Source organism: Heloderma suspectum, chromosome 1, assembly GCF_057233095.1.
Source record: "Heloderma suspectum isolate Gila_16-S chromosome 1, 16-S_ref, whole genome shotgun sequence".
Taxonomy (NCBI): domain Eukaryota; kingdom Metazoa; phylum Chordata; class Lepidosauria; order Squamata; family Helodermatidae; genus Heloderma; species Heloderma suspectum.
This window is the reverse complement of record NC_139458.1, coordinates 345720989-345748728: the sequence shown is the minus strand read 5'-3', so window position 1 is coordinate 345748728 and position 27740 is coordinate 345720989. Positions and strand designations below refer to the sequence as shown.

The following is a 27740-nucleotide window of genomic DNA, read 5'->3' as shown; positions in this document are numbered from 1 at the left end:
TTTTAATTTTAGTCAGTTATATAACGTTAGCCAACTATATTCAGGCTGGTGCTTTACATTTATTTATTTACAATATTTATATACCGCTCCATATCTAGAACATCTTTCGGAGCGGTGAACACAAAAGAAAAAACAGTAAAAGAATGAAAGATTAAAACACGACATTAAAGATTAAAACACGACCCCCAGAGGCAGGGGATTCCAAAGAAAGGGAGCTGCCACACCGAAGGCTCTTCTCCTGGTGGACTCCAGTCGAGCCATAGGTCCATGTGGAACCACCAGGGGCGAGCCCTCTGATGGCCTCAGTGACTAGGCATGTTGGTAAAGAAGGAGGTGCTCTCTCAGGTATCCTGGTCCCAAGTTGTTTAGGGCTTTGTACACTGGTACCAAAACCTTAAACCTGGCCTGGTAATGAATAGGCAGCCAGTGTAGTTCCCTCAGCAAAGGAGTTACATGCTGAAAAGGGGCAGCTCCTGACAACAGCCAAAGTGCTGCATTCTGCACTACCTTGAGCTTCCAGAGCAGCCTTAAGGGCAGCCCCATATAGAGCGCACTGCAGTAATCCAGTCTTGTGGTTACTAGCGCCTGGACCACTGAGGCCAAGCTATCCCTGTCCAGGAACGGCAGTAGTTGGCAAACCAGCTGAAGCTGATAAAAGGCACTCCAAGCCGCTATGGCCACTTGGGCTTCCAGCGACAGTGATGGATCTAGGAGTACCCCCAAACTACAGACCTGATCTTTCGGAGAAAGTGCAACCCCATCCAGAACAGGCAATGAGCCTATCTCCCGGACTCAGGAACCACTCACCCACAGGGCTTCCATCTTGCCAGGATTCAGCTTCAGTTTATTGGCCCTCATCCAGCTCATTACTGAGATGACACACAGCTCTATCTCCCTGTGACATCAGCATACTGATAGCACTTGGCTCCAAATCCCCTAATGACCACTCCCAGCAGCTTCATATAGATGTTAAATAACACTGGGGACAAGATGGTATCCTGCAGAACCCCATAGCTCAATTACCAAGGGGCTGAGGAATTGTCACCCAATGTTACTCTCTGAAATCAGCCCCGCAGGTAGAACTGGAACCACTGTAACGCAGTGCCTCCGATACCCATCCCAGAGTCAATCCAGGACGATACCATGGTCAATGATATCAAAAGCCGCTGACAGATCAAGCAGAATTAGATCCCCTTGTCCCTCTCTTGATAAAGATCATCCACCAGGGTGACCAAGGCTGATTCAGTTCCATAACCAGGACGAAATCCAGATTGAAATGGGTCTAGATAATCAGTATCCTCCAAGAGTGCCTGCAGTTGCTCCGCCACTACCCTCTCCAGAGCCTTCTCTAAAAAAGGGGTATTTGCAACTGGGTGGTAGTTGTCTAATATCCTTGGATCCAGAGTAGGCTTCTTCAGGAGTGATCACACTACTACCTCCTTAAAGATAGAAGGGACCACCTCTTCCCGAAGGGAAGCATTCACCACACCCTGGACCCACCCAGTCATACCCCCTCAGCTAGCTTTTATTAGCCAGGAGGGATAAGGGTTGAGAGGGCACATTGTCAGTCACACTGCTGCCCCCACACCTATAACATGGACTTAATGAAATGAAATGTTGAATCTTTCTGTAAAGTATTACTAGCCTGTCTACCCTATGTGGTTGCTTGACCAGTTGCTGGAGGCTGAAATAATTCTGTAACCTTACAAAAGCACATTTTCATATGCAAGGTCACCAGTGCCATTTTTAACAGCAAAGCAGCTTTGGGGGCAGTTGCAGAGTGAAGGAGGATATTTAGAGTACATAAGCAATAAGAGGGGGAGTATTTAACCTTGTCATCATTCAGTCACCCCAAAACTACTGCCCACCTGCCCCCTGCCCCGGTTGAGTTCCTGATATAATCTACATGTCTTTAGACATAGTGGCCACTTCTGCAAAGGACAATTAAATACACTATCCAAATATACAGTTATAGATAATGCCATCTTGCCATAGATTTTTATTTCTAAACATAGTATTTTTTCACCAGATCTGCTAAGTTGTATTCCTTTCTTATACAAGCTACTAGCATCTAAAAAGGAGTAAGCGGAATATTTTAATACTAAGATGTAATAATACCCTAAACAGTTGTTCAGTGGGGTTTTTTTTGTTTTTTTTAAGTTTTAACTTACCTTGCCTTCATCCATTGGATTGTCACTAATATGGACAACAGGTCCAGGATGGGACTTGGATGACCTGAAAATGTAAAAATGGTCTATTTATAAGATCTAAAAACAGGGATGTAGTTCCACAAAACAATTACGATGTTATAGTCTAGTACCTGGGTGCAATGTTTATAGCACCCAGGCACCAATATGCCCCCAGACACCTTCATTTGTGCCCATTACTCTTCCCAGATTTTATTAAAATGTGTTTATATTTTCTTACTGACAGGTGGGATTGCTTTAAAGCAAAGTGGGATCCTCTGGCTGCTGGCATCTTAATTTCCCATGAATACCTCTGGGTAGGTTACTTGTCCTTAGTGACTAGCCATGCCCACCCATGGGAGCCATTTTATGATGGTGCCTAGAACAGTTTCTCAAATTTCCAACTGTGCTAACAGGCCGCAAAGGCTGCCTACCCATGGTCTAAAAATACCTGCACTGCAGTACCACAGATAAGCAGGCACCAGTTATCAATAAGACAATTCTGAAGGAACTACATTGACTTCCTATTCACTACTGAACCCACTTCAAGGTTCTAGTGCTTACCTTTAAAGTCCTAAACAGCTTGAGGACCCACATATCTAAAGGAGCACCTCCTTCCTTACCAACCTGCCATGCATTAAGATAGACAGATGAGGGACTTCTCCATCCTTAGGAGAAGTGCATTATGCATGTACAAAAGAGAGGGCCCTCTCCACGGTTGCACCACAACCTTAAAATGCCCTCTTGAGGAAGTATACCTGACGTCGACATTGTATTTCTTCCTGCACCAGGTTAAAACCTTTTTATTTGCCCAGGCATTTAAAAACTATTATATTTTTAGCACAGCATGGAAAAACATTACATTTTCAATGTAGCATTAAGAACAGAACACATCCAATAAGAAAAGATTGATATCTAGAAAGGAAAGGTCTTACTAAGTGACCAGTTCTTGCAAAAGGTACAGTTAAAAAAAAACGTTTTTTCTGTGTGTGTGTGTGTGTGTGTGTGTGTGTGTTTTAAGCGGAAATTTGGGGGAAATAGAAAAATAAGTAATACTTTTTTAAAATTCTCTTTACAGATCTAAAGTCACTTTGTTGCTTTAGGACAGCCTTCCCCAACCTGGTACCCTCCAGGTATTTTGGACTTCAGTTCCCATCAGCCTAAGGCAGCATGGCCAACAGTCAGGAATGCTGGGCATTGTGGTCCAAAACATTTGAGGGCACTAGGTTGGAGAAGGCTACTTTAGGAACATAAAAGCACACTTTATGTTCCTAAAGTTATATTATGTATAACTTGGTTTGCTCATAAAACTATAACTATATTTAAAATTGTTTAAAAGTAAATTCAGTAAATTTTTAATTAGTCTGAATAAACTATACTTTTCAATTTAATATACCAAACATGAGAATTTTATTAGCAAACCAAGTTATACGTAACATATTTTAGGTTCCTACTTTATGTCTGAACACAGGGAACTTCAGCAAGTAGTCCCTGAAACATCTGAATCACCCTAGAAGACAGGAGAAGCAGGAAGAACTGGAGGCAAAGAAAGACTGGTATACTGTATCTGTTCCTGTCTGGGAGGACATTCAGGGAACTTCCTAAGCCTGTTCCTGTTTATTCTGCTGACAGTAGTTAATGGTTTTATAGCTGAGGTGGCATTCCCTTGTGGTGAGAACTTTATTAAAAACTATGGCTGTGACTTCCATAGACCCAAGCCTCAAAGTTAATGTTTTAAAAAGGAAGAAATATAGGTGGGATAACCCACATGCTGTTCTGTTGCATCTGGTGACAGTGATGGAATAAACTACAGAACTTTTTTTCACGTGTGTTTTAGATTAGAACTACATTAATTGTCTTCTACAGCATCTCAGCAGAATAAGCCCAGAAACACAGGACTCTGTAGAACAAAACTCAAAGAATGCACATTTTCTTCCAGATTATGATATGGTGACTCTACACACATGTTGGGAAACAAAGCATCATTTGGAGCATCCCTAAATCTCTATCAGTAAAAGATACATTAGATCAATAATTTTAATAAGGAATGTAGGATTAAAAAAACATTTTCCCCATGGCTTCACTATTTCCAAATATTTTATATCTCTGGTCTTTCTATAAAAGTCTTCTTATTACATAGTTTGTATAAATTATTTGCAGGAAGTAAAAACTGAGTAACAATACATAAACACCTTATCTTAAATTCTGAAAGAAAATATGTCATAATCGAAGGCTGTTCAATTTTTCAGAAAAGACAAAAACAGTCCTGGGGGAAAAAATCCCCCCTTCCCCCCACCCCTAATTTTTCTGGGGGGTTTTCCCCAGGCCTTCACATATCTAGCTAGGATTATTAAAAACATAGCACCATTCAAATCAGAAACATTCTGATACGTAAGACCTATGGCATTACCATCAAGGAAAAGCTATGACTTTTTTGTATGGAGGAGCACTGAATTATGTGAGGACCAAGCTACGGTGCAAAGTGGTACTGTCCAGACACAGGTTTACTACCTCAAGTGCTATCTGTGGGAATGATGTCAGTGCCTTGAGCACAACATATTCAAGTGGGACCTGCAACAAAATGTTGTAATGTGAAGTGCTGTGAAGTGTTCAAGCCAGCCATTCAGCCATCCCTTCTTTCAGGGTACATCATTCCTCTCCCCACCCACCCCCAACCCCTGGTTTTCTATTCCTTCCCCCAGGAAGACATTCAGCTTTCTGTGGCCAAAGGGAAAGGTTTTGGAAAGGTTTTCCACTTAGGTTTCCCCCAAAAAGTTGTGTTCTACTTCTGCAAATCTTGGGGTTCATCCGAGCATGCTCATACCTCGCTCTTGTTCCTCAGTAGTTCTGCTTTGGGTACACAGCTATCATAACTCTGCATCTGAGTTTGTTATTAGTATATAATATAGAAAGGACAGGTTGCTTACCTGTAGCTGTGCTTCTTCAAGTGGTCATCATACATATGGGTTATGCGTCTACAAAGAATAGCCATTTGAAACACTCTAGAGATAATGTGGAGGAATGAGAGAAGGCGAGGCATTGAAGTGGGGAGGAGGGTGGGTTGTGTGAGTGCACCGATGACCACTCTAAGAACCACAGTTACAGGTAAGCAAACTGCAACTTATTTGTGGTCTCTGTGACTCACACATATGGTTGGCTGAAAAGCAATATGCTTACCTGAGAATTGAAGAGAGAACCACTCTGCCAAAAGCCACATCAGTGCGAGCATAGATATCCAGGCAGTAATATTTGATGAAGGTAGAAGGCTGAACCCAGGTAACTGCACTACACAGTTGCAGAAGTGAAATACCTCTGAGGAAAGCAGCAGATGATGCTATAACTCTAGTCAAGTGTCCCCATACTTGTTGGGGGTGGGGAGGTAAGCGAGCCAGTTGATAGGTGAGAAGTATGGGTGAAACCACCCACTTGGCGAAGTGTTGTGATGACATGGGAAGACCCCTTAGGCCAAAAGGAAGAACCTTGTTGACCAGGGTGAATCTGAGGAAAGGGCAAAAAGCAGGGTGTACAGAGATGTAGAAGTAAGCATTGGGAAGATCTATTGTAGTGAACCAGTCTCCCTGGTGCAGGAGGAGAAGAATGGATGAGAGTGTAGTCATCCTCAATTTCTTTGGTGGACGTAGCAACTGATGTCCCGAAGGGCGAGGACCCCCATCCTTTTGGGGGACTGTGAAATACCTAGAGAAGAAACCAGTGGTCTTTTGAGCAGGGTAGAGTTCTTCTATCATGCCCTTACTCAGGAGGGTCTTGATTTATTCTCCTAGGATCCAAGTGGAACAAATAGAGCAGAAGACTCCCATAGCAGGGGTGTTTTCAAATTCAGTGGAATAGCCATTGAAAGATAGCGAGTGCCATGGCCTTGGAGCTGCAGTCAGCCATGTGGAGGGCTGTGTTAATTTGCTGGCCTGCGAGCCTCTGGGCTTCAACTAGAAATATTGTTGCTAGGTTTTTGACATCTTCTGGGAGACGGTTAAAGAAGGCTGTCACTTTTTCCCAGAAGAACTGTTGGTAGGCTGCCATGCATGCCTCATAGTTAGCCACACAGAGTGTTAGGGCTGTGGTGAAGTAAATTCTGCATCCTATCAAATCTCATTTTCTTCCCTCTGAGTCTACTGGGGCAGAGTGAATCTTTTTGTTTCGTCTTCGATGGGGATGCTTCTACAATTATGGAGTTCGGTGTGGGGTGTTTGAATAGGAAGGAACAGTCCTCTTTCTGAACACTATATAGGTTTTCTGTCTTCCTAGACAAAGGTGGGAGAGTAGAAGGCTTTACCCCGGATTGCTTGATCAACAAAGATGATCAGGGGACTGGAAACAAAGCCCTATGAAGAGAGACTGAAAGAACTGGGCATGTTTACCCTTGAGAAGAGAAGACAGAGGGGAGATATGATAGCACTCTTCAAGTACTTGAAAGGTTGTCACAGAGAGGAAGGCCAGGATCTCTTCTTGATCATCCCAGAGTGCAGGACATGGAATAATGGGCTCAAGTTACAGGAAGCCAGATTCCGGCTGAACATCAGGAAAAACTTCCTGACTGTTAGAGCAATACGACAATGGAACCAATTACCTGGGGAGGTGGTGGGCTCTCCCACACTGGAGGCCTTCAAGACGAGGCTGGACAGCCATTTGTCAGGGATGCTCTGACTTGGATTCCTGCATTGAGCAGGGGGTTCGACTCGATGGCCTTGTAGGCTCCTTCCAACCCTACTATTCTATGATTCTATGATTCTATGATTACATGCAGTAGTGTTTGAAGCACTGGGGTAGCAACTGGTGGAGCCAAGTCTGCTTGTACCCTTTTAAAGACCAGATCCATGACCAGAACCAGGGGGAGCTTTATCTCTAGTCCAATAGATTTTGCCATTCTGAGGATTTGTTCCACCTATGGCCTCATGCCACCTGACAGGGAAAGTGGGCTTTGATCCCCTACAGCGGCATCCGGGAGCAAGTCGAAGCCTGAATGGATGAGGTGGAGAACGAGTCTGAGCAACAGTTCTCCTGAGCCGATGAAGGGTCATTAACCAGTGTCTCCATATTAGGGGCCAAAGATGGTTGGGTAAGTTGCAATGCTGGCAGTGATTATGTAGCAGCCAGTGGTTCCAGGCATTTTTTCAGGACCACATCCTCAAAGAAGTTAGCTGGAAGAGGAGGGCAGAGAGCAAGTGGTAAACTCATAAGGCTTGGTACCATGGTAATTTCCGGTAACAGAGCACCAGCTGGGTTTCAATACTGTCTGAGATGGTACTGCACAGTTAGAAGTTGCGTTATGTTGTTCTAGAAAGTGGGGAGAACGAGAACAATGGCGATGGAAATGGAAATGGTAACACAGAAAGTCTCTATCCCTGTATGTAGTGGTGTCCTTGACATGGTGAGCAGTCCTCATAATAAGAGATAGGAGACCTACAGAAGGGGGGTAGTCTATGGCTCTCTCATGGCATATTGTAATGACAGTGAAGAAAACCTCACGAGAAAGCTGGTGAGGTCTGTCAGTATCTAAGGGATCTATACCTCCATGCAGAACAGACTCTAGAAAGGTGATAGTACAGTTCTAACAAAGAACGTTCCCTGGATTCATCCTACGATACTGAGCCTAGACACTAGATATTGTCTGGGGAATTACGGTGCCGTGGGAGTTGTAGTTTCTCTAGGATCGGTGTTGGTAATCACATAAGAGTTTGAGGCACCGTCTGTACTAAGGGCGGCTTATTTGGAACTGGCATAGGTTTGGGTTTGATGTCCGACTCTATCCTAAGAGCTGTATTTTCTTTGTGTTTTTCGGTCCCAGAGCCCAGGGGTTAGCGGGGTATTTATTTCAGGACTTGATCTATTTGTTCTGTTCAGTCTTGACCATCAGTATTGAGGGCTGGTTTCAAGTTGCTGGTCTGAGGGGATGGCTGTAGCTGTCGGTATGGCAAGGGATGGTACTCCTGATACTGGGGATGGTTGCCCTGAAGCACTTTCCATAATAGTATGCGCTGGGCGAAGCTGAAAGAGAGCCGGAGCTGGGTTCTTGCAAATGGATGCTGAAGCAGTATGCAGAGGCTGCTTCAGTGTGGCCATGTCTGCTGCCTTGAGAGCTTGTTCCCACAACAGAGTCCAGAGGTATGCCATTCTGTTTCTCCTGGCCTGCTTCATAAAGGCCTGGCAGTGGGTACAGGAGTCAACATTGTGTACCTCTCCATGGCAAAGAAGCCAGTTGGAATGCCTGTCAGTCAATGGTAACTTCCCACCACAGGAGGTACAATTTTTGAAAAAGGCCTTGGAAGCCATGTGCCCCAAAGGGGCAATGAAGAAAAAAGGAAGAAAACTCAGAGAAGATAGGAAAGGAAGAAAAAGGAGAAAGAAGAACTCTGTTCAGCGTCCCAGAAGGGGACAGTAGGATTTTTAGACAATTTTTTGTTGTGAGGCAAAGAGAACTTTCCAAATGCTGCTAGTTGCTGTGGCAGACTAAAGGAACTGAGAGGCAGTTCCTTTAGTCTGCCTGGAATGTTTGCATTGGTGGTGGGCAGGACTCCCACCTAAAACTCTGTTTAGCTCTAGAATGTTCCGAATGACTGTTCTGTGCAGGCACATAACACATATGTGCGAGTCACAGAAACCACAGCTAAGAAGCTGGCATGTAGACAGTGACTGCGCCTTTTGGAATGCTCAGCAGTAATTTGAGCAGCACTGTCTACAGCTAGACAAAACCAGAAGAGAACTTGTCCAACACTCTGCTAAGAACTAGGACTACCATGGACCACTGGCCCAAACAAAACATATAGACTCCAGACCACTGTGCCACAAGCAGACAACAGGTGTACACTGTAATTTTTCTGCAAGAAGACACAACACCTGAAAGTACACAAGGAACTCTTACACATCCCCTTCCAAAGGAGGCCCCTTCTTTCCTACTGAAGTACTGGTCATCTATAAGAATATTACCATCTCTTGCCTACTCTTACATTTTTTATGGTCTTGTAATACTGGTGCTGAAGGAAAGCAAAACAAATGTTTCTTTTATGTGGGATGTCCAGAACGTAGTACCTGGTCTAATTAAAGGGCTTCTTTTTAAAGATGCTTAACTTGATATATTAATGAATTAATATACGTTTTAACCAAATGTAAATATTTTATGTAGCTATCCGATCCTCTTTCTGAAAATCACGTCTCTATTAGTATTATACCTTCCAGTCTTTGTTCTATGGATTTTAAAGTATTTGTTATCGAACAATGCCTCAAGTCTTTTTTTTTGCTGTCTAACCCTGTTTTCCCATATACCTTTGCAATACAGACAGTATAAGAGTTATATGCCAGCAAACTATGTGTAACTTAGGAGCTTGCTTAGTTTCAGTTCAATAAATTTTTCTTGACAGACTTAGAAGTGTGGTCCTTATTCTATATTCAAATGACATAACTACTCGCTATAACTAGCAGTAGCATCTCAAATTATTTATTTACAATTGGCAACTAATATTATATCCGAAAACATAATAGAAAATACACGCCAAGCAAATATCTCCAGCTGACTCATGCAAGAGAGTTAAAACATATCCTACAGAGAAATCAAAGCTGCTTTCAAGAATAACTCAATTACAAGTCCATATCACACAACACTGACTGTCCCTGCTAATGTAAAGAACCAGCACACACATTAGGGCTGATCTCCTTTCTCCTCATTGCAGTGTTTGCCCAAATTGGGGGGAAGCATTTGGTAAACCCCAAAAGAGGGAGTAGGGGCACGGTGCAAAGGAATTTGCACTGTAGAGGTGAAGGCTTACCATAGCTTCTTATTTTGTTCTCTCTGCAAATGGGATGGTGAATTGGGTGCGGCCATTTTGGTCCACCCCTATGTGACACACAAGCACAAACACAAGAGACTTGAGCTTTAAAGAATTAAAATTTCAATGTGTTGTATCAAAATATGAAGTTTTACACAATCAAAAACACAAACTTTTTTGAAAATTAATGTGTCAGCAGTATTTGCCTTACAAATTATTATCTACTTTCCCTTCTTCCAAATATCTCCCAACATTGGATTGTATCCAGTGTTGTACCCAATTCTACTCATGTACCATGAGTAGAAGGAAGATTGCTGCTAGGAAGATTGCACAAATGTTTGTGCAAAAGTTAATGTAGTACTATAATAAATAGGGTTCTATAGTCGCTAATATTTATCATTTATAAAGTGCCAAACATTTTCTTAGAGCTGTACAGAGATCTAAAAAACAAGACAGTCCTTGTCTTGCATACAAACACAATACAAAAGGAAAAATGAATTGGAAAGAAGTAAACAAAGTAATTTAGAAATCAATTCTTAAAGCAACATAAAATTATATAACTGATTAGACAATAACCAGCTGAAATAGTCAGAGGAGACCATTTGGTGAGAGGAAGCGCCAAAATGGCAATTGGTCCCAGCTGACCCAATGAAATGGGAGTTCTTCTGGATCCAGGCTTATGCCATCATTCCTAAGCAGCAGCTAAAACCCTACAGCAACTACAAACCTGCAGCAACCTTCCCAAACCTGGCACTTTTCAGATGTGTTGGACTACAACTCCCATCATCCCCAGCTAGTTACAGGTGTCTGTAACCATAAGTCTGTACAGCAGAATTTTAGTCCATAGTTTGTTACCACCACTTTTTAACTACAGGGATAATATTTCAAGCTACTAATGAAAACCATGTGGGAGCTATGGTTGATGTAAAATCTGGCAGCCTATCTTAACTAGGCCGATGATGCCATAAACGTAGAAATAGTCCCTTTTTAAAATTAAAGAATTTGACATCTCTCTACTAGTGCTCAATGGGTCACTTTATATACATACATGCACACATACACACACAAACAGAAACAAAACCACACATTGAACAAATACAATGTTCTTTTGCTAATCATGTTTTTCAATTAGTTATCCCTCTCCCACCACATTTCCAACAAGGTCATGACTTGGGGAGTACTATCTTACGTTTTGGCACCACAAGGAAAGAGCCCTTCCCAAGCATCTTCCTTCAGCAAGAGAGCAGATGGAGCAGGAACAAGGGGGCTCATACATGAGAAGGCTTTCCTACAGTTGTGGACCATTTAAATAGCACCTTGAATTGAGTCCAGAAGCCAACAGAAATGAGCCAGAACAGGAGTACTTTACTCTCTGCAATCAGTCACAGAAAGCACGTGTACGGCAGGTTTACAGCAAGGATGTGTACAGCATGCAATGAAGCTTCTGAATATTCTTCTTGGGCAACACCATATATGGCGTGCTGCAGTAGTCTGAGAGGTTACAAAAGTAATTTCATAACTGCACTGGCTCCAGATTAGTTTCTGAACACAAAGCCTTAAATAGTCCGAGACTTTAAGAAGGTCCTTTGCTCACCGGAATCTTCCTCTCAATTAAGAAGATCAAGCAAGGCATGGTTCTGGATACTAGCCAATCTTCCCCTGCCTCAAAGTAACATCAATGTGGTAAGAGGCAGGATATTTTAAATGGTAAATCTGATCCTCTGCATCTTCCCAATGAGAACCGCATTTAGGCAAGCTTTGGTCTTCAACTGATTGCTATTTTAGTTGACTTAATTCGCTATGTTACTTTTTAGTTGTTTACCATAGTTTAATTGTTACTATTGTTTTTAATTGTTTACTGTTGTTTTAATTGCTTACTATTGTCTTTAAAATATTATTTGAAGGCCTCCTGATTTCAAGAAGCATCAGATCTAAATATTTTAATATACAGTCAGGGCCAGAAATATTGGAACAAGGATAACTGTTTTGACAGTTGGCCTCTGTACACCACCACATTGAAGTTGAAAGGAAACACACTCAGATGTGAGTGAAGTCAGGACTTTCAGCTGTAATTCAAGGGGTATGACAAAAGTACGGCACTAACCATTCAGGAAGGACAGCCAGTGGCATACACACACACACACACACATCGTTGGTGGCTCATAGGTAATGGAACAAACCAACATTATTTCAAACTTAAGGGTCGCCTTTAATACCTGGATGAACATCCTTTGCAGTCAATGACTGCCTGAAGTCTGGAACCCATGGACATGACCAAATGCTGAGTTTCCTCCCTCCAGATGCTTTGCCAGGCCTTTACTGCAGCTGCCTTCAGCTGCTGCTTGTTTGTGGGTCTTTCTGCCTTCAGTCTTGTCTTCAGTAAGTGAAAAGCATGCTCTATTGGGCTGTGATCAGGTGACTGACTTGGCCATTGAAGAACATCCCACTTCTTGGCCTTCAGAAACTCTTGGGTAGCTTTTGCTGTATGTTTTGGGTCATTATCCATCCGCAATATGAAGTGGCATCCTATCAGTTTGGCAGCATTCGGCTGAATCTGAGCAGAAAGTATAGCCCTATACACTTCAGAATTCATCCTGCTGCTTTTCTCAGCAGTCAGGTCATCAATAAACACCAGTGACCCGGTCCCATTGGCAGCCATACATACCCATGTCATAACACTGCCTCCACCATCTTTGACAGATGATGTGGTATGCTTTGGATCATGAGCTGTTCCTTTCCTTCTCCATACTTTTCTCTTCCCATCATTCTGGTATAAGTTAATCTTGGTTTCATCAGTCCAAAGAATCTTATTCCAGAACTGGGCAGGCTTTTTTAGATGTTTGCTGGCAAAAGCTAATCTGGCCTGTCTGTTCTTGAGCGTTACCAGTGGTTTGCACCTTGTTGTGAAGCCTCTGTATTTACATTCATAAAGCTGTCCCTTGACTGTAGATGTTGATAATGACATGCCTACCTCCGCAAGAGCGTTCTTGACCTGGCTAGATGTTGTGAAAGGGTTCCTCTTCACCATGAGCAGAACTCTGCGGTCATCCACTTTAGCTGTCTTCCGTGGTCTTCCAGGCCTTTTGCTGTTGCTGAGCTTGCCAGTTAATTCCTTCTTTTTCAGGATGTTCTAAACTGTTGTACTGGCCACTCCCAATGTTTTTGCTATCTCTCTGATGGGTTTATTTTGCTTCCTCAGCCTAATGATGGCCTCCTTCACTTGCATGGACACCTCTTTGGACCTCATGTTGGGAGTTCCAGTGAACAGCTACCAAATGCAAATGTAACACTCAGAACCACCTCCAGGCCTTTTATCTGCTTGATTGGTCATGGGGTACCAAGGAAACAGGCCACACCTGGCCATGCAGCTGCTTGTCAGCCATTTGTTCCATTACTTATGAGCCACCAATGATGGGTGTGTGTGTATGCCACTGGCTGTACTTCCTGAATGGTTAGTGCCCCACTTTTGTCAAACCCCTTGAATTACAGCTGAAAGTCCTGACTTCGCTCTCATCTGGGTGTGTTTCCTTTCAACTTCAGTGTAGTGGTGTACAGAGGCCAACTGCCAAAACAGTTATCCTTGTTCCAATATTTCTGGATCTGACTGTAAATGTAAATTATGCTGAATATTCTGTTTCAATTTGTTTCTGCATGAACTAAAGAATAGATACAACCCTTGATGAGCAGTAAATACTGTGCAAATAAATTCTATGACAATTATGCCATCGCACATGGACCAGAAGGGCTACTGAAAATCTGAAGAGACATTTACATTGCCAAAATAAACATACTTGAATTTTTTTAAAAAAAAAAATCTATCCCACCTTTCCTTAAAAATTCAAGACTGCTTACAACATGAAACAATAAAACATCCAAATTGGATTTTTTAAAAGAGATAGAAGCCACTAGCTAACACAGAATAAAAGCAAGACAGCCTCAATAAAAATAACATCAGTACCAGAGGAGCAGTAAAGTTCAGATCAGGTGTGGAGAACCTGTAGCCCTCCAGTGTTGAACTGTAACCCCAATTATCCCTTATAATTGGCCATGCTGGGGGGGGGGGTGGCTGATGAAGTCCAAGAACACCTGTAGGGACATAGGTTCCCCACACTTATCTAAATCATCATCTTTAAAATCTCAAAACATAGACCATTAAAGCAGCATTATTGTTCAAACTCCTTGGAAGTTTTCTTTTCATACAGGCAGGATTTTTTCATATAGCAAGATGACATTAGAAAGCAACTCAGGCTTCCCTCTCAGGAGGGAGCTACCAACCAACTGTATTTCAGATGTTGGTGGGACACACAAGAGGGCCTCTGTTGATAACAATAAATGGGCAAGCTCATATTGGATGAGGCATTCTTTCAGATATCATGGTCCTAAACTATTAGGGACTTTAGGAACAGCACTTTGAATTGGGCCTGAACTGTTTCAGAAGCCACTACAGCGGTTTCGACAAAGGAATAACATACTCCCAATAAGTAGCTCCAGCTAACAACCTAGGCAAAGTAACTGAGTCACTGCCCAAAGAAAAAATTAAGAACTGTTAGTAGTAATGGTGCAGAAACAAGAAGGCAAAGACATTCCATCAGCACTGGCAGGACATAGATTAGTACACAAATCACTCTGAAAGACCTACATTGATTCAAAAAGGTGTCTACTTTCCAGGATGTATTATTTGATTTCTAGTATCAGTTTAGTGGCTTTCAGAAATTGGACTGGATTCTAACTTAGCCTTCTGTGAGCAGAAGGACTTGCTCCATCCATGGAAGGCTTTTGATTCAGTGGAAAATCCTACTAGCGGAAGGGTGGGAGGAGGGAGAGAGGCAAAGTTCCCCCCATTCCCCTGCAGCTCTACACAGAGTTCTGGAGGGTCCCACTATTCTCTGGAGCAGATTTTTGGAGGGTGCAATGGGGAAGTTGGAATTGCATGGGGGCGGTGGACTTGGAAAAAATCACACACAGCCCTTCCACTGGCAACAGTATCCCCTTAAGCATAGGGGTGGGCAACATTTGGCCCACAGGCTGCATGCAGTGCTTGCCTACCCCCTGGTGTGACTGCCACCAAACTGCTGAAATTTGTGGCAGCAAAAAAATTGGCGGTTGGCAACAAACTGCTATGGAAGGCTAAAGCAGACAAATTTAGCTAGACAACAAACTAATCTTGTCAATTTTACCCCTCCTCAGCAGTTCACTCCTGAAATTCAACAGGAAACTGATTATTTTGCCACTGGATGTGGCAGGAGTGCAACCCACAGTAGGGTCCAGGGGATCAAAAGTGGTCCTCAGACCCCCCCGAACACTGCCCACTCCTACCTTAGTGGAACTCTGCTCAACAGATGCTCCACCAGCAGAAGCAAAGTCTAGATCCAATCAAATCTCTTTAAATCAGTGAAATTTAAATTGCATTTCTGATTTTTTAGAAATACCTTGCTACATATGATAAATTAACACAAAACAAGTTAAACTGGGCAACGGGAATGGATACAATGCTAGGCTTTTCAGGTTATTATCCCTAGAAAGCAAATAAAAATAAATTTCCAAGTAACATTTTAACCACACTATTTATTTATTCATTTCATTTCTATACCACCCAGTAGCCAAAGCTCTCTGGGTGGTTCACAAAAATTAAAACCAAAAAGTACACAGTAAAACAATATAAAATATAAAAGCATTAAAAGCACTGAGTGCACAATATTTTTTTTCCCTAACCAAGTATTTCAGTTGAACTACTTTTGACTATTAAAAGAACTTTTCAGATATTTACACAGTATGTATAATATGACATACTTTTTTTTAGTTCTGTTTACTAAAAGATGATGCTCTAGAAACAACAAATTAAATATCCACTGATTTAAGGCAATGGTATTTACAGAAAAACTATATTACTCTATTTAGGTCAGAGATCTTAATGATATAGGGTGAGATACAAATGTTTTAAAATAAATAAATAAATAAATAAATAATATTGTCACAATAAGCAAGCACACGCACTGTCTAAACTGCACCTAGTTCTCATTAAGGTGGTAATCTAGGCTGCATGTAGATGGGAGTTCACAAGACTGAATGTTCCTGCATACAGGAAAAAAAAAATCCCTGCATGCAGAAAACCCAACATCATCCTACCTTTGCCTTTTGTCCAACGTCTGGCTTTTTATGTGGAATGAATTTGTGTGAAATGTGTCTACTTCTGTGTGTGTGTGTGCGCGCACGCGCGCGTGTGTGATGGTATACACACACACATATCTATATCTCTATATATGTACAGAGAGAGAGAGACAAACAGAGAGAATTCGGTCAACTGCTGTAGTACAGCCCAGCACTTCAGTGACACCTTGGCCCTGGTGTGCAAACTGCAATTCAGACCAATAACCAGTGGGCCTACATTAGAGGATGGTGAATATTTTCTCTTATACTATCACTTAGAAATCAGTCTCATACTGCAATCCTATACATGTCTACTCAGAAGTAAGCCCCACTGAGTTCAATAGAACTCACTCCCAGGTGGGAGATAGGATTACAGCTGCAGTTTTGTTTTTCTTTTCACTGAATAGACAAATCAGTGCAGCCTGATTTGGGTCAGGCAGATGTGCTATATTCCCACATGGACTGAAACTGATTCAAATTATGAAAACCTAATTCTTTTTTCCAGACCAACACATACAGTCAGGTTTAAGTGCTGGAGTGTTGGAAAATATGAGCATATAACATTTCTCAAAACAAGACAAGTCACACTTTTATCTTACACCAAGCCAGGACATAACAAACCAATACCTTTCGAAAGAACCAAAAACTCCAATCTGAAAGGTAAGTATGATAATACAGAATTTAGTTTCTGATCTAGTAATCCAAAAAACTTAGGTAGAAGGGAAAATGATTACTCAGTTTCACCATCTTGATGCCTGAAGTAGGGTAGCTTATCTAATTCCCCAAAGCTAAGTAACTAGACCTTCACATTAATAAAAATAGCAGCTCTGAAACAGACATACTAGGTTTGCATTCTAATGTACCTCAGGATAAGCATTTACATCAATCGGTAAAAATAAAATGTGCATTTCTGGAACTTCTATCCCAACTTTCCAAGTTGTCATCCAGGAAGCTTACAAATATTAAGATAATAACACAATCTAAAACCAGCAGCAGCAGCAGCAACACAACCCTAAAAACAATGTCCTCAGAAAGACTGAGGTTACTGGTTGAAATAAAATTATTTTTGGTCTTCACTTAAAGGCAAACTGCAGTTGAGCCAGGTATCCCTCTTTAAGGAAACTGTTCCAAGTTCTGGGCATCAAAAACAAAGCAACTTTATCTCTGGTGACTGCCTCTGGAAATCACACAGCAAGGGACCAAGAAAAGGGCTTTTGAAGTACAACAGAGTTCCCATGGTTCCCAGTTCATATCAGCAGAAGAAATTATGAATAGTGGAGAAGGAAGGCAGCAACCCACCACCCCCAACCAACACGGCCGGTACTATGATATTTTGTCCCTGAAATTACAGGAAACATGGTAGTAAGTCATACACCAATCCTGGGAAGTTAAATATACAAATTAGGTTATAGTGATCATCAAAAAGCATAATTTAGCCATTTTAGCTTTGTTTATTAATGCAAGAGTGAAATTCAAGGTGCATAATATACATAAATGTATTCTGCGTGTACATAATTATATGTATGATACTTACGTTTCTGTATAAATATTTATAATGTATTTAGATATGGTAAGTAATAACAGCAGTAACAAAAATGATTAAAATAGTTGGAGCAAATACAAGCCATTTTATCTGCAAAACGTCTTGCAAATGTTTCCCGCCTCCCAGCTGAGCAGAGCAGAGCAAGCTGCTCCAGCTGCTCCAGGGACTACAGAAGCAAGCAAGCTCCCAGACAGCGAGCGACCAGAGCGAGCGAATAGGGGGAGCAAACAGGAGTTGGCCAGGGGAGTTGCAGTGGTAGAAGAGACAAAGGAGACAGAGGCTAAGAGGTAAGTGGGCTGCAGGAAGCCCAGGGGGCTGCCCTTTATCCTTCTGAGCGGCTGTGGGCTCACCAGGTGCTTCTGAGAGCTCCAACTGAGCTCTGAGTACTCCCAGCAGCTGAGTGGGCAGGAAGCTTCAGTCTGTTTGCTCTTCAGAGCGAGCGAACAGGGGGAGCAAACAGGAGTTGGCCAGGGGAGGTCAAGGGGGAGGTCAAGGGGGAGGTCAAGGGGGAGGTCAAGGGGGAGACCCCTTTTTATTTTTTATTTTAACTAACTTTTTTTCATTTATTTGTCTTGTAACACACACTTCCACACCAGTGGGACTCTGCTATTAACCTCTACTGAGTAGAAGAACAGGCACAGGCTAGTCTAGAACAATCACAAAGCTAGACACAAAAAGGGAAAAGAGGCAATGGAAGGACAGGACTCTCCAGTGGTGGTGACCTGCAAGGTGTGTGCAATGTTTGTTTTCTTGCCTGAGAACAACATGGCCTACACCTGCAACAAGTGCAAGTTGATCACGCTGCTGGAAGAAAAAGTAAGTGGACTGGAGCAGCGACTGTCAACCCTCCGGGGAATAAGAGAACACGAAGAGTTCTTGGACAGGATGGGGGAACTACAGCAGCAAAGGGAAGACCAGAAGCTTGAACAGCAACAGCAAGATGAGGCAGTGGGAAATGCTGAGGTGAAGAAAAATGGAGTAGAGGATACTCCTTGGAAAAGGGTGACAGTTAGGAGAAGAAGAACTAGACGCCACTCTGCACCACTGGAAGCAGTGGAGCCGTGGAACCGATTCCAGGTACTTGCAGATGAGACTGGAGGACAGCCTGCAGAGGAAGAATCACAGGGGAACCTACATGAGAGTAAGCAAGGGTCTGAAGGTCAGTCAAGCAGAGGCGATGAAACCCAGGCCTACAACAAGAAGAAGAGAAGAGTGGTATTAGTGAGAGACTCCTTGCTGCGTGGGATCGAGACCCAAGTATGTCGTGAAGACCCGTGGACTCACCATGTATACCGGGAGGACGGATTAGAGACGTGACTGAAAGGTTGCCTGCACTCATAAAGCCCACTGACAGGTATCCCTTTCTTCTCATCCATGTGGGAACAAATGATACCGCCAAGCGGAGCTACAAAGAAATCACATCAGACTTTGAAGCTTTGGGAAGGAAACTCAAGAACTTTGGGGCCCAGATAGTTTTCTCATCCATCCTTCCAGTAGTTAGAAGAGGGATAGAAAGGAAACGAAAAATACTCCGGGTGAATGACTGGCTATGAAGGTGATGCCGACGAGAGAGATTTGGATTCTGGGACCACGGGCTATACTTCCTGGAAGATGGGCTGTTGGCAAGGGACGGGTTGCACCTCACAAAGGATGGGAAGAATGTGTTTGGCCACAGCATGAAGAACTTCATCAGAAGGGCTTTAAACTGAATCCTACAGGGAAAGGAGATGTAATGTTGGGGGTAACAATGGATGTAGGCACATGCACTGCAACGGAGAGAACAGCTCTGATAGCGCCCAATAATAGTCTTCAGACACATGTAGGAAGAAAGCCAGACTATGAAGCACATGGCCTTCAATGTCTATATACTAATGCCCAGAGTATGGGAAACAAATAGAACGAATTGAACTCTTAATATAGGAGGGAAATTATGACTTGATAGGTGCAACTGAGACTTGGTGGGATGACTCTCATGACTGGAATACAGCAATTGAAGGATATAACTTGTTCAAAAAGAACAGGAGGAACAGAAAGGGAGGTGGGGTTGCACTGTATGTGAAAAATACATATCTCTACACAGAAATACAGGAGAAGGAGCTTGGTAGCCCCATCGAGAGCATCTGGATCAAAATAAATGGAGCAAAGAATAAAAGGAACCTGGTGGTCGGAGTCTACTACCGGCCACCCAACCAAGGAGAAGACGAGGATGAAACTTTTGAAAAGTAAATAGCCAATGTTTTAAGGAAGTATGATGTAGTAGTAATGGGGGACTTCAATTTCCCCGATATTTGTTGGGAGACAAATTCTGCAAAACATGGCCCCTCCAGGAAATTCCTGACTTGCGTGGCGGATAACTTCTTCCTACAGAAAGTAGAAGAAGGAACTAGAGGATCGGCTATCCTTGACTTGATCCTAACCAACAGAGATGACTTAGTGGATAAAGTAGCAGTTACAGGAACTCTGGGGGAAAGCGACCATGTTGTACTTCAGTTCTTGGTTCTAAGGGAAGCAAAAGCCAACTGTAGTCAAACGCGTACCCTGTATTTTAGGAAAGCTGATTTTAATAAACTCAGAACAATGATCAGGAAGGTCCCATGGCAAGCGATGCTAACGAGAAAAGGAGTCCATGATGGGTGGGAGCTTTTAAAAAAGGAAATTCTCAAGGCACAATCACAAACAATTCCAACAAGAAGAAAAGGTGGAAGACAACAGAAGAAGCCAATGTGGGATGACCTGAAAACAAAAAAGGACACATATAGGAAGTGGAAAGAAGGCCAAGTAACAAAGGAAGAGTACAGCCAGGTAGCACAGAATTGCAGGGATGGCGTCAGGAAGGCTAAAGCTGAGAACGAGCTGAGGTTAGCGAGGGATGCTAAAAACAACAAAAAGGCTTTCTTCAGCTACGTGCATAGTAAAAGGCAGAGGAAAGAAATGGTGGTTCAGCTATTAAATAAGGATGGCAAAACGATAACAGATGACAAAGAAAAGGCAGAGGTGCTCAATTCCTACTTTGGCTCAGTCTTCTCCCAAAGCAGGGTCTATGACCCCCCTGGCAAAGGTGAAGTACAGGCTGAAGGGGCAGGGTTGCAGCTTGAGATCAATAGGCATATGGTCAAGGAACACCTAATTACTTTGAATGAGTTCAAATCTCCAGGGCCAGATGAACTGCATCCTAGAGTCATAAAGGAACTGGCAGAAGAACTCTCAGAACCACTGTCTATTCTCTTTGAGAAATCATGGAGGATGGGGGAAGTGCCAGATGACTGGAGGAGGGCTAATGTTGTCTCTATCTTCAAAAAGGGTAAAAAGGAAGAACCTGGGAACTACAGACCAGTCAGTCTGACATCAATCCCTGGGAAAATTCTGGAGCAGATGATAAAGCAATCCACCCGGAAGCACCTTGAAAACAATGCAGTGATTACTCAAAGCCAACATGGATTTGTCAAAAACAAGTCCTGCCAGACAAATCTGATCTCATTTTTTAATCAAGTAACCTCCCTTGTCTACAGCATTCCCATGGTCCACATCATATACCTCGACTTCAGGAAAGCTTTCGACAAAATGCCCCAGGATATCCTGATGAGCAAACTAGCTTAAAGTGGGCTAGATGAAATAACAATCCAGTGGATCCACAGTTGGCTACAGAATCGGACTCAAAGAGTGCTTATCAATGGGACCTTCTCAAACTGGGGAGAGGTAACAAGCGGGGTACCGCAGGGCTCAGTCCTGGGCCCAGTGCTCTTCAACATTTGTATTAATGACTTGGAGGAGGAGGTGCAGGGAATGCTGATCAAAGCCCTATGAGGAGAGACTGAAAGAACTGGGCATGTTTAGCCTTGAGAAGAGAAGACAGAGGGGAGATATGACAGCACTCTTCAAGTACTTGAAAGGTTGTCACCGAGAGGAAAGCCAGGATCTCTTCTCCATCATCCCAGAGTGCAGGACATGGAATAATGGGCTCAAGTTACAGGAAGCCATATTCTGGCTGAACATCAGGAAAAACCTCCTGACTGTTACAGCAATACGACAATGGAACCAATTACCTAGGGAGGTGGTGGGCTCTCCCACACTGGAGGCGTTCAAGACAAGGCTGGACAGCCATCTGTCAGGGATGCTCTGACTTGGAGTCCTGCACTTAGCAGGGGGTTGGACTCGATGGCCTTATAGGCCCCTTCCAACCCTACTATTCTATGATTCTATAAATTTGTTATAGTGGGCTTCTGCAGGTTCAGCCACATCTGTAACAATCCTCTCACCACTCATAAAAGCTCCACCGGGTACAGGTGCAATGATGATAAAGAAGAAATATTTCTTCACCGCTATCTCCTCACAGAGCAGACCTGTGTTTAGTAGGACCTTACTCGTGTTTTCCACCAATTGTGTTCTACCTGTTGTCATGTTCATTACTCTCAACTCAGAAAACCAAGAAAGATGTCTAGCTTGGCGAGGAAGGAGAGAACATGTAGGTGCAATCATTTAGACAGCCTGATTTATCTTTGCATTCCAAGGGGCAGGAGACAGGACTGCCAACTGTATCAGGTGGAAAATCCCCCAAAGACATCAGGAAACCATCTGAATCCATGAACATCTGTGGCAGACCATTCTAATAGGTCCCCGATCTCTGCATCAAGGCTCAAGTTGGCACTAGTCTCAATCTAACTAGGTAGTGATCTGTCCATAACAGGGCAGGCCCCACCTTTAGATGGCAGCTTATAACAAAACACAGTAAAAGCAATAAAAGAAATGTAATAAAAACAGCACAACTAAAACTATCTATAAAAGCAAATCAGCATATACAGATTAAAGAAAAACTAATAAGAGGCTTTCTGAATAAAAATGTTTTCCAAAACCATGGTTAAACGCACAAAGAGAGAGACAGCTCATTCCACTTGTCAGTACAGAAAACCGTCAAGATTGCGACCTGCAACATGCGTCAGGGCAGACAGAATCTGAGACAGGTCAATGGTTGTTATGGCAGCTATGAAATCCTGAGCCATTCCTAACAAGATGGCACCAGCATGGATGTTGAAGTCCTCCCAGACAACAGCCGTATGGATGTCCAACACCACAAATTAGATTAACTCCATCTGCTCAGGCAGGAGACTGTTAGGCAGTGGGATGGATACCAACCATACGGAGCCCCTACATGTGAGCAGCTGCTTGTGCATTGAGACTCCTTTGCAAACAAGTGCTGCTCAATTGCACATGTCAGAGGCCAGATGCACAATGTCAGGCATGGGGCTAAAAGCACTGTTTCAACACAGTAATGCCCTACCTGCTCCTATTTCAACACGGTAAGGACCGACATGCAAATAACAAGTAAATAGGGCTAGTGTTAGGTATGATGTGCATGAGAAAATTCTAGCTACATGAACTGTTACACTTACTCAAGCCTTACCGTAACACTTACTCAAGAGCTTTAAGATCACATGAGAAGGAAATATGGAATCCATGAGTCAGACTAATGAGCAATTGATTATATTTTTTGAAGATAAAATGATAGGAAACATCATTTCATTTTGATTTATTTCTCAGAAAAGAAGTTCCCTGTTCCCAGAGAATTACATTAAATGTAATTCAAAAACTATAACCTGGTTTAAATGTATTTTCTAACAGCACAATCCAACAGGATTGATGCTTGTAGAACAGAGTTCTTCCTAAACACTGTGCGAGGAATGACGGGAGGGTTTTATGTCTCCCGTTCTTCCCAAACACCATTTAACATTATATAGGCTTCTGAGCCTATTGTTGGTGGGATGTAATCTGAGAGCCCTGTGGATTCAGCAGATCCATGGCCTCTTTCTCTTCTGCCCAGACACCACCACATACGCCTTCCTCCCTACCTATGCTCTTCTTAGGTTGCAACTCTGACCTTGAGAGAATGGCCGCCACAGAGTTTTTTGCAGCAGCTAGGAGACATGGAGAGGTGGGAAAATTCCTGCTCCAAAACTTCCTCTCTGCCCCCCACCCCTCAGGTCATTGCTCTGACGCTATCTAAGGGCCATAGGATTGCTCTTTAAGCTACTCAATAAACATATGTTCATACTGAGTATGTACTGCTCTAAACATTCTAGCCATGAATAAAATAGCTCTTATAAAATGTAATAGTTCATTATGTACTGGAGGTACTTTTCCCCATATTAGATAAACATTTTTAGAAAAGTATTTTGCAAGTATGCTGAAACTATGATTCTATATAATACAAAGTATGACTACGTCTCTAATCATATCTAAACTCACCTAGGAATAAGCCCCATTCAATACAGCGGGGCCTACTGCTGAAAAACATGTATAGGAATATAGTGTACCACACCAACTTCAGTTAATGAAATCACAATGATTTTCAATGTTTTACAACATTTATTGTAAAAACAGTGATTTTTTCCTGAAACAAATTATTATTTTCGACAATACACATACATAGCTGACAGATCAGTAGTCAAATTTCACAACAGCAACAACAACATTTGTAAGCATTTATAGTAGTTGCGTTTTGTTAATTGAGAACACACCTATAGAACAGTGTCCAACCGAACCAAATTTCTTTCCACCTAGACCATACTCACAGTTCAATGGCTTTATTCCACATTATGACATAGCCTGAGAGTGTGAAGGACTCCACATTCACGATGTGTATATTTCCTCTTTCAGTGCCCACATACAGCCATTTACTCTGGAAAGGCAGATGGCAAAATGTTATCCTGAAAGAGAACACATCCAAAAATGGAATTAAAAAAGACAACTCCTCTAAATCTTAAAACCAATTAAAAATAAGGAAGGAATATATTATTGTACTTGATAAATATTTTATCAAATTCACAACTAGATAATTCAATCCTATCTAACCTAGATCTATGTTTTTCCAAGCCATGCAGAATTAAAATAATTTCCCAATCCCATCTCAAAGCCATTTTCAGAATATACATCCCTGTTAAACACACAAACACATTTATGCGTGCACATGCTAGCGGCTCACTCCCTAGTCAGGACTGATCCAAAATGCCTTTAAATGAGGAAGTATGTGGAACAGTTCTATAATCAAGACCATACCTAGTAATATGTAAAGATACATTTATTCCAGTCTGCATTTGGTACTTAAAAATCATTAGGGATGAACTGTAATTCATATGTTCACTTTTTTATAATATTGTAAGCCACCTTGTTATGGTGGTGCATCCTACAAGGCAGGTGAAAACATTTTAGTAGCAGTAGTAATATAATACATGAAACAATTCAGAAAATCCAAAATGAGTGATTCTGCAAACATGTACAAGACATTTAGCAGAGATTGCTATATAAAGATTAAAAACTGACTCTTAAAATTCTGTTTGCTCTCATCAAAAAACAAAAAACAAGGGAAGCCAGAGCCAAGAGCAGCTACTTAGCAAAAAAGCCTTAATTTTCATTGGATAAAGCAGAATATTTGTAAAACAGACTCCTTCCATAAAGAGAAAACTGAAATGCCCACTACTCAGAATTTGTTTCAAATATTTGCATTTTAGGCAGCTGTGCAAGAACAGTTTCATCCAAAAAACACAGGACTGGAGTTTGAGGATTTATTCCCTATACTGTAAATCAAGGGTCCAAATCCAGCCTGCCTAGAGTTCCCAAATGGAAATGCTCCCTTCCCCTGGACCTACCCCAATTTCCCCTGACCACCAATCATTCAGTGGTTTCCCAGCATTTGTGCAGTCCCCAGCCCCCCAATACTAAAAGGTTGTAATACCACTTGTAAGGCTTAATTATTGGCAGTAAGAGTTTTATATTAAAATATGCTGGGGTGGGGTTACCCCTGCCCCTTTTGCCTTCAGCCCTGCACACCACTGGAATACAATCCTCAAGAGCTTTTCTAAAATGTAATTTCAGTGTCAGGCTGAAAGAGGTTTAATACCTTTGTTGCATATAGATCCATGTTTCTTAGAACTTTCTGATTTATTTTAAGTAGTGTGATGTACTCAGTAGAGTAGAGACCCCTCTACTCAGCACTAGTTAGGCTTCATCTGGAGTACTGTGTCCAGTTCTGGGCACCACACTTGAAGAGGATGCAGACAAACTGGAGAGGGTTCAGAGGAGGGCAACAAAGATGATCAGGGGACTGGAAACAAAGCCCTATGAGGAGAGACTGAAAGAACTGGGCATGTTTAGCCTTGAGAAGAGAAGACTGAGGGGAGATATGATAGCACTCTTCAAGTACTTGAAAGGTTGTCACAGAGAGGAAGGCCAGGATCTCTTCTCCATCATCCCAGAGTGCAGGACATGGAATAATAGGCTCAAGTTACAGGAAGCCAGATTCCGGCTGAACATCAGGAAAACCTTCTTGACTGTTAGAGCAATACGACAATGGAACCAATTCCCTAGGGAGGTGGTGGGCTCTCCCACACTGGAGGCGTTCAAGACGAGGCTGGACAGCCATCTGTCAGGGATGCTCTGACTTGGATTCCTGCATTGAGCAGGGGGTTGGACTTGATGGCCTTGTAGGCCCCTTCCAACCCTACTATTCTATGATTCTATGTGCTAGTTAAGTATCCCAGATTTTCAGTTTCTACATCCTTAAAAGCTACAATTTTGTTGGACTGTAATCTCTTGGCAATAAAGGACACCATAGGCTCAGTACTTGGATATCTGCCTACTACATGCTTAATGGTAAGCAGGAGTTCAAGTACTGTTCGCTATATTCATCTTTTAAAGAAAATCTTTATCTTAGATTGGTATTTGTGGACATAGCCCTGCTAGTAAAATAGTAGTCTAAAGTGGGGCTGCCACAGTACAGTATTAATCCAAGCAAACATTACTAAATGCCTACTGAGTCTAAATGCAATTTGCATAATTACTTATGTATTAATAGTGAACAAGGTCACTTGAGAGGCAATTTGCAGATGCTTGCAAAGGATTTCCTTTGCTAGTTGTAGGCCATATGTCTCCTCTGATAAAACTGTCAAAGCTACTTAAGTGAAACTTTTATCATGATTTGTAAAATCTAGCATGGTGCATAACAATTAAACAAATAACATGATTGACTAAAAGAATCTCAAAGACGGAGACTGGGTCTGCATGATCACCGCAGCCCACCATGGCGTATTTGAGCCACTGTGAGTTGTGGCATGTGCCAGTGTGTGCTGACCAACTTTTGAATATTCAAGGCACAACCATAGCTTGTCATGTTGTCCAAACTCAGTGAAGGTGGGTTGTTGACATGGTTAACAAACCACCTAGAACCCATGGGCTGTTTTAGAGTTGTGGGTGGTTTGTTAACCATGTCAACAACCCACCGTTGCAGGGTTTGGACGACATGACAAGCAGAGGTTGCAGGTTGAATATTCAAAATGGCCACCCGCTCACTAAAATAAGCCATGGTGGGCTGCTTGATCATGCAAACCGGCCTAAGGATGTCAATCAAGAAGGGAAGCTAGTTCACCTGCTACCATTTGGTTAAAACAATTTCACTGAGGTTTTTAATTTGCTGACCATTTATATCTAAGTCAAGCTATTCCTGCTATGCTGTTTTATATTTTTATTTGCTGTTTAATTGTAGTTGGTTATTTTATCTTGAATGCCACCTTGACAAGTTTACCATTAGAGGTGGCCTAGAAATACTGTAAATTAAAAGAGAAAGAAACAAGAGTGCAAGGAGATCCACATGTGTGGCAGGTCTTTTTCCACACAGCTACCACATTATATACCCAGCAACATGGTGCTGAGTCTGCGTATAAAGGTCCACACGAGCCCAAATTCCTGAAATTAACTGCATATGGGAGGTAAGAAGTAGCGGATTTCAGGGACACAGAAAGCTACAGAGGGATAGCTAGTGGCAGTACAGACAGAAGAGTATTATCAAAAGCCGTTTTGATATAGAATGAAATGCAGACAATATTTCTTCTGCAGAGACATTATTTCTTCCACAAATTGCATGAAGCAATTTTGCAAGCATTTAGGTTGACGTTTATTATCCTAATAATCTGGATTCCACCCAAAATTTTGTTTTAACTCACAATGTCTTTCAATATTCTAGTATCAGAAGGCAGAAGTTCAGTCACTGACTGATTACATTTCTATACTACACAATAGCTGAAGCACTCTGGGCAATTC

The 27740-nt window shown here is 42.2% G+C and overlaps 1 protein-coding gene across 18 annotated transcripts in view; it reads right to left on the bottom strand.

The window, feature by feature from the left end:
* Nucleotides 1-27740, bottom strand: part of STXBP5 (syntaxin binding protein 5) — a 159707-nt gene that overhangs the window by 97527 nt on the left and 34440 nt on the right. For 17 of the 18 annotated variants that reach the window (XM_084827793.1, XM_084827788.1, XM_084827791.1 and 14 more), the window contains exons 5-6: nt 24221-24355; nt 2172-2235 (exon numbers count right to left, since the gene is read on the bottom strand). In XM_084827793.1, the coding sequence (XP_084683919.1) occupies nt 2172-2235; nt 24221-24355 (199 nt within the window). Of the gene's footprint in view, nt 1-2171; nt 2236-24220; nt 24356-27740 lie in introns of those variants that run through there. The other variant, XM_084827797.1, reaches the window with a different exon arrangement.